The sequence below is a fragment of the Marmota monax genome, unplaced genomic scaffold (assembly GCF_021218885.2).
Source record: "Marmota monax isolate L192 unplaced genomic scaffold, Marmota_monax_Labrador192_F-V1.1 WCK01_AAM20220418_F8-fsc00003, whole genome shotgun sequence".
Taxonomy (NCBI): Eukaryota; Metazoa; Chordata; class Mammalia; order Rodentia; family Sciuridae; genus Marmota; species Marmota monax.
In genome coordinates this window covers 13163396-13179040 of record NW_026694084.1, presented here as the reverse complement: position 1 = coordinate 13179040, position 15645 = coordinate 13163396, and the positions used below count along the sequence as shown (strand labels likewise).

The 15645-nt window shown below is 33.9% G+C and overlaps 1 protein-coding gene across 2 annotated transcripts in view; it reads right to left on the bottom strand.

The window, feature by feature from the left end:
- The window catches only part of Zfpm2 (zinc finger protein, FOG family member 2), a 427487-nt gene that overhangs the window by 329942 nt on the left and 81900 nt on the right, over positions 1-15645 (bottom strand). The window contains exon 2 of one of the 2 annotated variants that reach the window (XM_046464949.2): positions 8371-8529. The exons of the other annotated variant lie outside the window; for it this stretch is intronic. Coding sequence (XP_046320905.1) covers positions 8371-8529 — 159 coding nt within the window. The remainder of the gene's footprint in view (positions 1-8370; positions 8530-15645) is intronic. 2 annotated transcript variants of the gene reach the window in all.

The following is a 15645-nucleotide window of genomic DNA, read 5'->3' as shown; positions in this document are numbered from 1 at the left end:
CAGTTAGATTCAGGGTTGTCGACTATGCTAATTCCATAAGATTAAAATAAATTAGTTGCCCAGGCATCCCTAATGCCATTCATACATTTAATTTTCTTTGAAGTAGAAACGTAAATTAAAAGTTAGTAGGTATAAATGACTGGTAAACATGAGTATAGATAGGCATGAAATTGATTCAAATAAAAGTTTAAGCAAAATAAAATTGAAATAAACACTTAAAACTTAAAATAGCTGTTTATATAATTACAACCTGATCAAATCTACTATTTAAGAAATGAGGGCTCTTCATTCAACCCAAAACATCACTAAGAAAATGTAGATATTAAAAATGACTTCTAAATTAGTAGTCCTTTTATATTACTTGACTAAATGTATTGATTATTTATTTGCTGTCTAGATTAAAAGTGAAAAAGTCAATTAATAATGCATATATTGTTTAGTATCCAAATATTTGACTTTATATATATATCTTTCCACATTTTTATTGGTGCATTATAGTTGCACATAATGATGGGATTTGTTGTTACATATTCATTCATACATACAGTATAACAATATAAGTTGGCCAATATAAATTAAATAAATTCTTACTCTTCTTTTGAATTTCAACATTATTAGGGAAAACAATAAACCTAACTAAACCTTACAGTTTAAAAAAAATTCTTGCGATTCCAAAAAACATAAACGTTAAACTAAAAGGCCAATTTTTCTAAATGGTAGAAGAAGGTTTTATATTAACTTTCCTTTTTATTATTTATAACAATGATGCTGATACAAAATAAAGGAAAACAGGAAAAGAACTCCTTGTACCCTCAATATGTAGACAGACAAAATGAGATATACTTTATTACAATATGAGATTATTTGATAAACTATAAAATATACTTTATTACAATATGAGATTATTTCATAAACTATAAAAGATTTAGGCAATTACATATTTCACCAATTCTCATTGTTTCAAAAGAGACCTTTAGCAAATTGCACAAGTGAGATCTGTTGATGGTCTTATCAAAGAAACAACAATGAATTTGCTCTGTCCTATGCAAAAAAGTATATATTATCATATACATCTCATAATTGATAATACTATGAGTTAATTTATGTACTGCAAAATAGATCATTTTTCATTTTGTTGAAATTTTCATGATAATATTTATGGGACCAGAGATGAGGTTGGTAGACAAAGTTTTATCTGATCCTTACATATAAAAAGCTGAGTCATACCAAAATTCCCACACCCTCTGCTTCCATCAAACTAAGAAAATGCTGACTCTACCATATGAGCAGTTTGTTCAAATGCTCTCTCATTTTTCTAACAATGGAGGTTTTAAACATTCAGTCCCATTCCAAACAGAAAGGATGCTGTGCAGATTTTTAAGATAGCTACAAAAGAGGGAAGCACAGTGTCATAGGTGAATTATTTTTCCATCTCATGAGAGAAAATACAAGTAGGACACTATTTTAACCTCTCTTTCTATCTCCTATAAAGAACTACTTTTCCATTTTGTATGGTTGGATAACTTATGTAAGAAAAACGTAATGATTTTAAAATGTATATATGTTTTTTTAAAGGTGAAGAAGTACTGGATCCAGGAAAACAGGGTTTGCCAAGGAACAATAATGTCATCTGGAGGGAGGGGGAGGTGGCTGCGAAGGGAAGCCAGGTTCGTGCCAAGCAAAGCTGGGGGCTGTTCAATCAGCCCTATCAGCACTCCATCAGTGTCTCCACTCCAGCCAAATCCAGAGAAAACAAGGAGTCAAAGATTCAGGTCAATAAGCTTATAGGCGATTTGCACAAACAGCTCCTCCAGCAAGGTAAGAAACAAAGTCATATTGGCTTTTCTTTTTTGCTTCTTCTCTTTGAACTCCCTGGTCCAAACATACCCTGGAAATGTCAATGTTATATGCAAGAATTTAAAGAGCTGAGCTTCTTAATCCTGTTAAGAAAAAAGGAACAAAGTTGCCTGTAAAGATCCCTTTCCTTACTGAACTCAAACTGATTATGGTAGAGCTGCCTTGTGCGGATGCTGATTCCAGTCACCCAAGCATCAGAGAAGGCAGCGACACATCATCAAAGACAAAGAAGGAGGAAAGGAACCACGTTGATGGCAAAGGGTTTGTGAAATATAAACAGACGTTCTGAACTAAAAAATAATACAACTAAAAGAAGAAGCTAAGGGACAAAATAGTGGGAATGTTTGATAATGGAGCAAGTGAAAAACAAGCAGTCACGACCCCCACAATCATATCTCACAAGGGCACAATGGATTTGTTGGTTGTTTTATTTGTTTTCAGAATTGGGGATCTAGATAATAGTTTTATTGCTTTCTCTTCACATTTGGTAGGGAACCGGGAGGGAAGGAAGGATGAATGCCAAAAATCCAGGGTAGAGTTTGTTACATACAGTCCAAAGAAAAATAACCCTTTCTTCACGGTCACTTCTTAATTTTTAAATAAAGGTAGAAAACTACACAATCTGATAGCAAGGGAGGAAATGGGGGAGGGGCAGCCCAATGAGTCAGGCAGTCTAGAGAGTTAAGCACAATGATTAAACTGCTACTGATTCAAGCGCCTTTTGCTCTTAATCCTTCAGATTCAAGGATGTGGAAAAATGTAGAAAATAAAGACCCAACTCTGCTATGGTAGAAAGGAGCACAGTGATTCATATCATCCTCAAACACCCCCAAACTGCTGTTCTGGAAGCTACCTTAATGAGCTACAGATGGAGTCTCATCAAGCCCTTGGCTAAAGGAATGATTCAGATTGGGTTTATCTGTATCTCCTGACAGCTTCCCCAACTTACCTGTTTCAGTTTCCTGACTTAACCTTCATTTTCTGCAAGTCTTTCTTTGCTAGGCATAGACAAACTGTGCCCTAACCATACCTCTTCTCCCAAGTTTGCCTCAACTCTCTTGGTGGCTCCGAGAACGCAGCTGCCCTTCACAGTCCAGTTCCCCATGCCCTCCACAGAGGTGGGAATCCAACAGATTCCCAGAGCTGCAAGTAGCACAGGTGTGGAGTTCCTCTCCTACTCCCCAGCTCTCTGCTGTCCTCTTCTGGTTCCCTGAAACACAGGCCTGGCAGGTATAGCAGAGGTGAGGAAGTTCTGGAAGCTCACTCCTTTCCTTCAGGTCTCCACTCAAAGTACCCCTTCCCCGCCACAAGTGTGCCTACACACACAACCACCTTGTCACTCCCCCACTCTTATCTGTTTTTCTTCGTGGTGCTTAACATCACCCAGGTACAATATGAGGTTGATTTATTATTATTGTTGTTGTTGTTGTTGTTTCACTGTTTTCCTGAGACGTGGATTGACTTTTTTCTACTGTTGTATCCTAGCACCAGGAAGAGGGTCTGGCACATAACAGATGCTTATATAGGGCTGGGTTGTACTGAATTGATCTGCTGAAAAGAAATGGAAGTTGCTGTCAACAGTTCTTAAACCCAACAATTCTGTCTGGGTTTAAGCTTGCTTTTGATTTTGCATTAACTACTTCTGGGCTAGTGCAAAATCCAAGTAAGAGTAACATGGGTTTTATTCTGTTTTCTTTAACATACCTTTCATTTTTTCTATTGAAGGGGTATTTAAAATAACTTTTACTTTCTGCATACTAGGTCAACGTTTTTAATGTGGTTAGAATGTCTGATTGTTCCCCTATATTGTTTCCTTAATTAATGAATTTCTGTCATATCTCCTTTTGTTCACCCTGTTCTTTCCAATGTAAGCTCATCTCTTTAGGGTGTGCCCCAGACCCACCCAGTGATTTATCTGACCATTCTCTGTATCTAGATTATAAGGCAAGAAGTATCATTCTATGTCTTCTAATATTAACTTTGATGGCATTTTTTTTCCCCCTGTGAGCCTGTTTAGGACTCATGACATCAGAAAACAATTTGTAAAGATCTCTAGCAACTTTTTCTGGATGAATGCAATTGATAACTTAAAGTTATCACTGACATGGAGTTTTGGGAGATTTTTTTGTTTGTTTGTTTTTAATAACACTGCATTTTACTAGCCTGCAATGACATCCATCCGATATTTCCTGTCCACATATCCTGTGACATTTTCCTGGAATGTATCCCAAGACATGTTTATTTCATTTTAGTAATTAGCAAACTTGAGTATTTCAGAGAGGAAACACTCTTTGAAAAAACTAATAATAGTAAACTAGTTTTAGAACCACCCCATGCCAAGTCTGCTATGAAACTTACTGTCTCTGATCTAGTAACTCAAAACTCTTCAGGTTGCTTCCTTCAACAATTATATTTCAATGTGTATTAATTAGTTTGCTTATGTCTACACATTCAGGGATTTGTTTCCATGTCTTATACATAAACCAGATGAAAGAAGATGAAATAACTGAAGCAAATAATTCAGTAACACAGGAAATATGTAGCACTTATGGGCTCAGTCTTGATGTCTTCGGCATCTGTAAATTCAAGGAAATAATTCTTGCTTGCTTCCTTCCTCTCAGAGATACTGTTAAGGCAAGATGCCAAGCACTTTAAACTCATGAACAAAAGAAGATGATATAAATCCTAAGTGTTGCAATACATTTTGCTACCATTTTTTAAATCTCAGGATATCAAGGAAAGTTTGAAGCAGCATCTTTTTTTAAACATAGTTCAATTCTTTTAGAAGATGAAAAACAGAAGTGAAACAAATAATTAACCCAAAGCAAAAAGTGACAAAGGAAGCTTCTAGAGAATTTCCATATTCAAATTTTAGGCATTAAACTATATATCTTAGCTACAGCCAGATAATCAACAATTTTTACACTTTAATGCTAACATAAGGCTGGGTATGGTGGCACACACCTGTAATCCCAGCAGCTCAGAAGGCTGAGGCAGGAGGATCACTAGTTCAGTGCCAGCCTCAGCAACAATGAGGTGCTAAACAAGTCAGTGAGACTCTGTTTCTAAATTTTTTAAAAAAAATACAAAATAGGGCTGGAAATATAGCCCAGTGGTTGAGTGCCCCTGAGTTCAATCCCCAATACCAAAAAAAAAAAAAAAAGCTAACATAAAATTCAGACCATTTTTTAACATTTCTGTGGAATTTTACATTCTCTGAGGGAGTTAGTTTATATTTACTCACGTGGTTCATAATGATGAGCAACTTCACTAATTTGAGACTTATAGCAAAACCTGCCCTTTAACAAGAACACAAATGTCATCAGTGTGGAGCTAACAAAAATTTTAAAATAAGTAAGAGTCCTTCCAAACCTTGAAAATATTCTGTGTAATAGAGAAGATCAATTCAAAAGGAAATAGGAACTTGCACCTGTGATCGTGTATAGATGAATAAAAAGAGAGGACTTTTCTTTTTTACTTACAAAAGGGAAGGTATAATAGCATATGATGGCTTTTATACAAAATATGAATGAAGTAAACAGTAACTATGCATATTCTCCATATCCTCCCCAGAAAATGTCAAAATATCTTGTTTGGATAACTTAGATCTAGGTATATTTTGGTGGTATGAGGTTTTAAACCATCCTTTGCTTAATTAAAAAGCATTTAATATTCAATATATTTTTTCCAGAGGAACCACTAATGTAACTAGGTGGTTGCTAGATTTTGGTCATAGAAAGGCCACCACACAAAGAAACTTTTAATAATCCAATTCAGTTTTCTGTATATATTGACAATTTTTAAGTTGTCATAAATGATTTTGAATACATGGAGGTGTATTATACACCTGTTTCAGCCATAAACCCTAGGTAAAAAAAAAAATAAAAAAAAAAATCTCTCCCAAAGAACATTTCTTATGTACTTTTCCAGTCATGATATTGATATCATTAACCATTTACATGCAGTTACTCTTTTGATTGCTAATCTATCCTCTTTCTAAAACTGGTAATAAAACATAATTGTTATCACTGAGACAAACATGTGCCTTTCTACAGAAAGATTAGGTTCTAATTTTCCAGAGAGAAAATTCTCTCTTCCTATTGTAGCTAATCAAGTTAAGTGAAAAATGGATAACATCCCTGGCATGACATCTCAAGGGGATACAATATCAAAGAGTTGTCTTCCATTCATACCAGTTCCAACTGACTTCAGTGGGAATTCCCTGGCCTCACATTCTATGACAGTAAAATAATGAAATTCTCTTGTTGTAACACAAGGCCATAGTAATTTCAAAGAGTAATGTTATTATTTATCCTGAAAAATATTACATGAAAATAAGAATTCTTATCCCCACCAATCATGACATTTTAGTTTCAGACTAAGCCTTAGAGAATTATTTTTACAATGCATAAAATTTTATATATTATTTAATATAGTCTCTGTATCATACTAAATATTGTTTGATATACATTAGATATTTTTTTAAATGTCTAACTGTTCATCAGATAATAATATCCACTGAAAAATATTCACTATAATTATAATTAGATGATTCTTCTTAGTTCTTAAAGGCATTCATTGTTTTTTTGTGATCTAGGATTCTGGTTTGTAAAGAGGGAAGTTATTAAGATGATAGTTATCATCATGGAAGCATTAGCATAAATCCATTTCTTCAAGAAACTGTTAACTTAAAAAATTTTTGGTTTTGTATTCTTTAATCAGACAAAACTGTAACCCCCAAATTTAAAATATATCTAATAATATCTATCATTCCTGACACTCTAGATTTAATTGACAAGAAGGTCTATATCTATACATTACCTCTTTTAACCACAAAAGTCAAAAAGAAAAAGAAATGGTACCTTCTAACTATTAGTCCCTTCTCTTTATTACAATATTACAACATAAGTAGGTACTCTACATTGCACACACCCACACACAAAATATCTCATTTTCCTTCATCTTCAGGAAATATGTCTTCAAACACAAATTGAAAAGCTCTATATCTCCAGACGGCTCCTATAGGTATCACCATGACTATAGATCAAGAAATGGTTGCAGTATCAGAAAAAACTAAAGAAAATATTTGGCCTGATATCTGAGTCAACCCTAGGGAAGAAGAATTATTTTCATTTTCAACCAAAAGTCTCTGATGTGGAAGCCAGGGGACACATTACAAGGTCATCTGGAGGTGTTCAATAGCTCATGGGTGAAGAGGTTTTCTGAACCTCAGCATGTCCAGGAACTGGTGCTGCTGTTTGGTTTCCACAGTTTTGGGGTCTGGGCTCTACTAACCACAGGGATCTGACTAGTTGGTTTCTTTTGTTTCTAACACACCATCAACAGGAGAAAGTAATACTGAAATTTTTTGTATATGTCAAAGACATATGTGACCACAAGGATACGTGCGTTGGTAGCTTTTTGTGATGCTATCTCAGAATTCTTTATTTCAGACTGTCAAGTTTGATAATATAAAAAACCCACTTCACATCATGTATCTATGGCAAAAGTGGCTATTTCCAACCAAGAAAGTAATCCCAACACTTGTGAAACTGTGTGTTGGTGCAGGAGGTAGAAGCCCCACCTCAGTAGCACAAACAATCAAATGGAAAAGAATCTTGAGAAACCTAAAACCAACTTTTAGAAAAAGTAAGCAGATGAGGATTTGTGCCCAGTGAGGATATAACTGGTAAAGTCACCCAGCTGGCAGTCAAGGTTAGAAATAAACTAAGATATGCCTCAGGTGCCTCTTGGATTATGTTAGTGTGTCAAGAGGATCTACTACAAGGCATGGTGGTGCACACCTGTAATTCCAGCAGCTAGGGAGTCTGAGGCAGAAGGATTGAGAGTTCAAAGCCAGCCTCAGCAATGACAAGGGGCTAAGCAACTCAGTGAGACCCTGTTTCTAAATAAAATACAAAATAGGGCTGGGGATGTGGCTCAGTGGTCGAATGCCCCTGGAACCCCCCACCAAATGAGGATCTACTGTGGAGAAAAAGTGTCCATTTTCTTATTTGACAATATGTAAAAAGGACTACCCTCCATGTTGGATAGTCCCTTTTAAATACTATCAAATAAACCAAACACCTCAGACTTCAGTTTTCAAAAGTGGTGTGCCAGAAGTTTGGGCTTGGTGTCTCTCTGCCCCACTCAGTACTTACACTCAACACCTAATTCAGCACCTTGCGAACGACTGAAACTCAATAAATACTTGTTGAAAGAATAAATTAATAAATAATAACGACTAAATGTACTAAAGCTAGCTGGCCAACTGACATGAAAATGTATATGGTTAATTGGCCAATCCATATGAAAATATTCATTTAAATATAAAATAGGTTTATTATTAAAGTGGAATTACTTCTTTTGTCCCTCAAAACAATGTGTTGTTTGAAAATTCTGCATCTATTATCAGACTGTCTAGCTATGTTTCACCGCTAATGGCACTGAAACATTCTATCATGACAACATCATCTAAGTAGACTTACATTACATCCAACTATCAATGATTACCTTTGTTACAAAAGTATTCCACCTCTTCACAGCTCAGATTTTCAGGCCCAAATTCTGTGGACAAGCTTTCCTCCAATGGAAAGTCTCCTTTTGAGATGATGACTGTTTCCTCTGATGGACACTCTTCTTCCTCATCTTCAATGGCATCTTCAAGCGGCCCTTGAAAAAGAATCAGGGACACTGTACCAAAAACATCCAAGGAAGAGGGTGAAATAAACCCTTATAACAGGGTCTTTGTGAGTACAGAGGTGAGGAAAACATTCCAAGTAGTCCCACCAAGGGGACCCATACAAGATATTGCCACATTCATATTCAGACAAAAGTGACCTACTTGAGAAGTGGACAGAAACTAGTGGCTGAAGATACTCCATGGAAATCAACCTTCATCTCCAATCCTTCCCTACCCCCAACATAAGCCCCAAACTTATATTCCCTTCTGAGCAGCAAAACTGTGCACTTTATGTTCATTTGTTAGGATTAACTGCCTGGTAAAGAGTACAAGTCTCTTTTACACTGTTGTACAATTTTACCTGAGATTTTAATAAAGATTTAAAGTAATTGAATGCATTTTAATTGAACTGAGATTTTAATAAAGTCTATACTTTTAAAAATCCATCTTAAGAGTGGATTCCAAGAAAAGATTTCATTATATGTGTTTGAGGCTTGAAGAAAAATTACATATTTCTCTCCCTGATGAAAGCATAACCCTATTCATAATTAATTGAATTTTTTCTGAAATGAAAAGTAGTTTTCTAATGAAAAAATGTAATTTGTATTTATGTGATACTTTTTCAGTAATAAAAATACAACTCCCTTAGAGAGAAAGAAAGTGAGGTGCACTACATTAATGGACCTATTTTACTGAAAGGAAAGGGAGGGCTGGGGTTGTTCAGATGGATCTGAAGTGGTCGACGTGGGAATACCACACTGCCGATTGTGCATTTCTGACTGCCTCTAAAGAATCAGAGTATCCGACTCATTTTGCTAAGCAGAAGTCTGCATTTTCTCCTAAAGAAGTAATATGGCATTTTATCCAAAGAACACAATTATGGTAATTTGTACTAATTGTCACTCATGTCACTAGTCTCATCAGACAGGCTAAATACTCCAAGGCTTAGGCAGCCTCTCTCTCTCTCTCTCTCTCTCTCTCTCTCTCTCTCTCTCTCTCTCTCTCTTACTTTTTAGAAATGTGCTAGAAATTTTTCAGGGTCCAAGGAGAAATCTTATGAATAGTTTAAAATTGTGCATATATTACTGTTATTATATATGCATGGGTAAACAAGAACAAGTATATACCTATATACAGTGGTATAACTAGTATTTTTCCCAAAGCCACTTGCCAAAGGACTGAATTAATATGACACATTTACATGTACAGAATTAGTTACATTGATTTAAATTAAGAAGCATCCAAGCAAAAATTTACTTTCAAATTTTTTTTTCCTTTTTAGAATTTATTTTTCCTCTTTTCTTCAAAATAATAAATGTTAAGGAGGATCAAATGCCCTAATTCTAAGCACTCTGTTAATACAGTTTTCTCACACAGTCCTTATGCTCAATGTGGAGGGTTAAAAAGAGCCATGGATTTTGTTTTTGCACAAATCAGATTCAAAAGTCAGGGGTCTTATATCAGTTTTTAGTCCCTTAACTATTTCATCATTTATAATCTTTCACCTTTTAGAACAACTATTTCAAATAGACATGCAGAAATATATAAAATAGAAAGAATGTCAAATACCACAATCCTTAAAACATTAATTTGACAGTTTCAAAAGACAAGTTTAATTATTAATGCTGAGTCAAATCAGGACACTAATAGGATATTTCCCTTATTTTTATTTTTCAAAGAACTTAATTATAATAATAAGCTTGGTCCAAAGAAGACATACAAAGCTGTCCCATTTGTGTTTCATATGGGAGTTTCAAAGCACTTTCTTTCATGTTATCTAAAATAAAACAGTGAGGTAGGTATGGTAGGTATTACTCTTTTTATTTCATTGATCTAGAAAGTAAAGCTTTGGAGGTCAATTAAGAGAATAAGATTACAAGATGATAAATGAAAAAGCTAACTTGCAAATTTAAGATTTTTTTAACAAGTTTTTAAAATGCAAACCATTGTTTTAAATATATTCCTTTAGAAAGAAAACTATAAACATGTACCTGGTAGACAAAATGATTTAGAAAATGATTAATTCACATTTACATAATTACTTATTCATGGTGCTTAATAATCCAATCTAAAAGTTGATGAGCCTCTTAGGGCTCTTCTCAGATTACTGAAAACCAAAATACTAAGTTCTTGCCTTTCCACAATCATTAAAATTATCTTGTAAATTTACCAAAAATAAAGTAATTGATTACTAATATTTATCATTTACATTATTTATAACCATGCTGAATCAATCTATAAAGTATCTATACTAGCTATAACAGATATTATAATTTATACTCCTTTTGGAACTTTAGGAATATATACTCTGTTTTCCTATCAAATAAAAAAAAAGGCTCCAATTGTAAAATAAATATTTTAAATGGCTCATATGTAAAGTATGAAAAGTACAATAACACTATAATACTGAAGAGAATTCATGCATATTGTAAAAATATTAATAAATATTTTTCTTTTAAAAATTATAATTCTGAGCACATATGGTATATTTAAAATACTGAGTGACAACAAATTGGCTTCAGTAAGATGATCTCAAAATAAAATTTAGCAGTTGTATGAAAAATTAAATAGATAAAAAAGTAAATAGATAAGCTTAGGTGAAAATTTGAAAGAATACAAAATCACAAAGCATTGATTTATGCTTAGTAAACCTCAAATTAAGTCAATGTTATGGTGATTTTATACACACACACACACACATACACACACACATCTACATGTATTTGTGCACAGAAACCATATATATATATATATATATATATATATATATATAAACTTTTATTTCAAAGTTTACAACAAGTACTTAATTGATAGTATAGTATTGCATATTCCAGCAGTTGTTTGATTTTATTATCAGCTGTCAATTTGGAATTCCAAGCAGGTAACTGAAAAGAAGCACTTATTTTCAAAACAAACTACAAAAATCCAAATAAAAGATGAAAATATTCTGAGCTCATTTGTTCAAAATACATAATGTCTCCTTGTCAATAATTAAAACAGGCCTCAGGAAGGAGATTTAATGACCAAATTGCAATTCTCCCAAAGCAAATGTCAGATTTGTAAAATCTACTATATTTAAAACGTGAAATTACTAACGATTTCTTTAAGCATGCCATCAAATCAAACTCTGGGGAAAAGGTTTCTCTTAAAAATGCATAATATTTATGGTTTCAGATCAGATCTCCCTCTACCCTCTATATTGCATGTTTCTTTAACAGGAAAACCTTACAGATAATCGGTGGCCATAAACTAACACGTTAAAAGGGTAAGAGACACTTGAAGCACAAGTATAATTAATAGCACCAATGAAGGAGGGAATGAAGGAACCTCCTGTGTATGGATTAGTGGGCACAGAAGTCCACTTCAGAAAAATCACCACACATAATTTGACACAAATAATAATATCTACTCAGAAAAGGCTCACGACGGAGCTCCATGTGCCCTCATGGAGAAAATTACTTCTGATTGAGGCCACTTGGCAGGCAAGTGTGAGGAAATCTGAATTTCAGCTCTTCAATTGCTTCTGATTTACAGATATTCAAACACACTTGACAGAATTAATAGTCTCAATGTTCATAAATATCAACATTTACCTCATTTTAAAATGCCAATAATTAGTCATATATCCTAAAACTTTGAATGCAATAGTGTTAAAGGTTAGGCCCATAATGCTGTTAACTCTCTCTCAGCATGAAATGAGTAGGCATCCTTCCATGTTTTATGCTGGATGAATAATGGGGAATACTGGTACAGTCTGAGGGATGCAAAGCAGAATCTCCATTATTAGAGGAGAGAGACAATTGCGTACTCACTATCCTCTTGCTCTGGCTACAGCTACCTTTGCTCTCCAGAGATAAAACTGAAGAAAAGAAATGTTCTGCAGATTCATTACTCCTTGCAATACTGAGGGTCAGCCCCATGCATGAAGAAGCCTTTCCTTTAGCCAGTACCATCAGCTGCATTGTAAAAGCTGTGATTCAGGTGGATGGATCAGAGAAATTTTTATTTGGTGATTATTTCAATAATCAGGAGTTGGTAAAGGACAAATAGGTTGTTCAAGATTAAATAGTCTCATCCCATACACTGGCAGCATAATCGTGGAGTAAAGTGAAAATAAAGAACTGAACTGGTATGGTTAAGAAGCAGTTAGAGGAGTACCAATTCCCCTAGATAAATGAGTTTATGAGAGGAGTACTAATTCCCCTAGATAAATGAGTTTATGAGAAAACTGTTGCTGAAATTCCAGGGGTTTCAAAAAAAATCCCTTTAACACATCCATAGCAAGTGAAGTAGCAGCTAGAAGTTTATCAAGAAAATTGAGAAAAATATAAAATACATTATAAAATTTAGAAAAAGGATTAAAATTAATACTACAGTGAGGTAATGTAAGAAATTATGGAGAACAGCATAGCACATAAGAAATCAAACACATGTCTTTGACTACGCATTGCCTTGATGAATAACTTCATACTCTAGCAGCCCATATAAACACAATGACCCTTACCTAAATGGTAGAGTGTCTTTGTTCAGATAAATTCAAAGCACTTGAGAATAAGAGGCACCCAAGAAAGAAATTAAATTCTTCAGAAATTAATATACATTGTCATGTAAGGAGAGAGGAAAGAAATGCCAGACCTATGGTTCCAATGCAATATCCCCCAGAAGGGGCCTTTTCTCTAAAGCACTCATTGGAGTTAATTTATTAAACATTAGTTTAGTTTGGTTGTGCATGCATTTTGATTAAAACAAATGGAACTATAGAGAGCATTCAGTCTCCACTCCAAGCATTAATATTCTAAGCATTCTAAAGGCTGCACAAGACTAGCCACCTAGCAAAATGAGATTGTTTCAGAATACTGGGCAGCCTTGATTACAACTGACAGGTGGGAAGAGCATCACATTAAAATATTTTCATTCCCAATAATTACAATAATCCATCACAGTGTGCTCAGAAATTCTGCTAGGTGAGTTTCCCCTGAAAACATACAAATATTTCCAGACCTTTCTATTCCAGTATTTCTCAATATATGCCACTTTGAATTCTTTTTATATCAGATAGCCTAATTTATTAATATTAGAAATTAAAACCCCCATCACTAACTTTATATCACTTTATTCATACACAGAATGAAGAATCCACACCGATGGATTAAAATTCTTAAAATCTTAATGAATTAACAAAAATGAAAATAGTGCTGCTCTACCTAGGTTGCTGATTCCTGTTTTCTGCTCTGTAAAAGTCCTTTGCAACAGATATCTCTATTCAGACAAAGGAATGAGAAGGCACACAAAATCCATATCTCCTTATCTACCTATTTATCTACATATATGTATCTATGGGGACCTCCAAAACCAAGAATTCAAGCAAAATTGTACACCAAGCTTGAATGATCCCATTACAATTGAGCTACTTTCATCGGGTGATGCTACCTTGCAAAATGTAAATATAAAAATAAAAGTTCAATTCTGGTTCACATTCAATATATGAATATAAAATATATTTAACAACTACATAAGCTCTATATTAGTTGATAGGTAAGAAGATTTAGAATAGACCTTTTCACTTTAAATTTAGGTTACATTTTTGTATAGGTGATGAAAATGAGCCAGTGAATTTAAACTGTATATCTTGTTACCTAACCATTTGTATTCCCACCTTCTATTTCTTTGTTAATTGCTAAATAACATTCATAAAACACAAAATAAAAATCCTTTCTAATATGAAAAAATGAGTATTACATTTTCTGTATACATATACCCTGTTCATTCAATTAGAATTAAAGAAAAAAAAAAACATCAACTCTATAATAAAATCTGAATCCCACTAAAACATGCTCCTCCCCATCTCACTAAGGAATTGGAACATTTTTAGCTCTACAGTGCTTACATGTTTTCTCTATTTTTTTCCTTGGCAGTATTTTTGTGGCTTTCAGTAATTCCTGTCCTAGAGTATTCGTCTGTTATATTCAGACTTCCTTATGAATCACTAGCCTGTAGGCACACCTCCAAATGCTTCTCTATCGTGTCCTATTACATTTGTCTCATGCACATCCCACAGAGCTATTTAATGAGAAGGGGCAGGGAAGAGGGATGCTCTTTGGACAGTGCAGATCCATACTACTCATGTAATTGAGCTTAACAGCAAGAATAAAACCTTATTTCTGTAGTTTAAAAAATATATTTTAAGTAGGCAAGTTCTTCCAGCAGTCACCCACTTTCAACAATTGTTGCATCAGGGGATCTAGAAAGAAGGAAACATTTTTATTAATTTTCTCCTTATCTACCAGAAGAATGTTGATTTTTTTTTCATTTGCGTTTGTTGCCTGCAGGTAGCAGACCAGAGAATCATATAGTAGAAATTCTTCTTTTTGATTAATTTCTTTCCATGTGTTATTTCTTATATATAATTGATTTGGGGCTTTGCTCATAGCTGCACATATATATATATACCAACTGCTGTCCTTCAATCAAGAAAGTTGAAGAAAATTACCTGAATTTTGTTAAGTTTATTAAAAATGAGATCTGTGAATATTTAAATTGAGTTTTGAAATGTTAATGCAAAAAAAGGATATTAGAGAATTTTTAATGGAGGGTTCAATTTGACCATATACCATTGTAAAATGAAGGGGAAGGGGTCAGCTCACATTCAAATTATTTCTTTAGGGGGGAAAAAGTTACTCTTTAATCTTAAAAAATGTAGTAATATTCTTTTCTGTACAATCATCAGCCACTTTTATAAATGGCAATATTAACAGTTTTTCTATAGAACCTGAAAACAATTTAAATTTTTAAAATATTTTTCCCTTTGGAAATGCCCTGCTTCAAATTAACTGAAAGATGCTAACAAGAAAACAACATTTGCTTAGAATGTATGCAAACCTTGCAAGCAGCAGTCAGTCTTACATAGCAGATTAAGCACTGATATCACAGGGAAAATAAAGTTAGAGGAAGAAATACAGACAAAATTTGAACTAGATCTCTAATGACTAATTTACTCTCAGGAAGTAACTCAGGCATTAAGAAAATTTGGTTCATTAGTAAATGCCTTGTGCACTGACCCAAGGAAGTTAGTGACAGCAATGGCATTGAAATTCAAATATTTCATA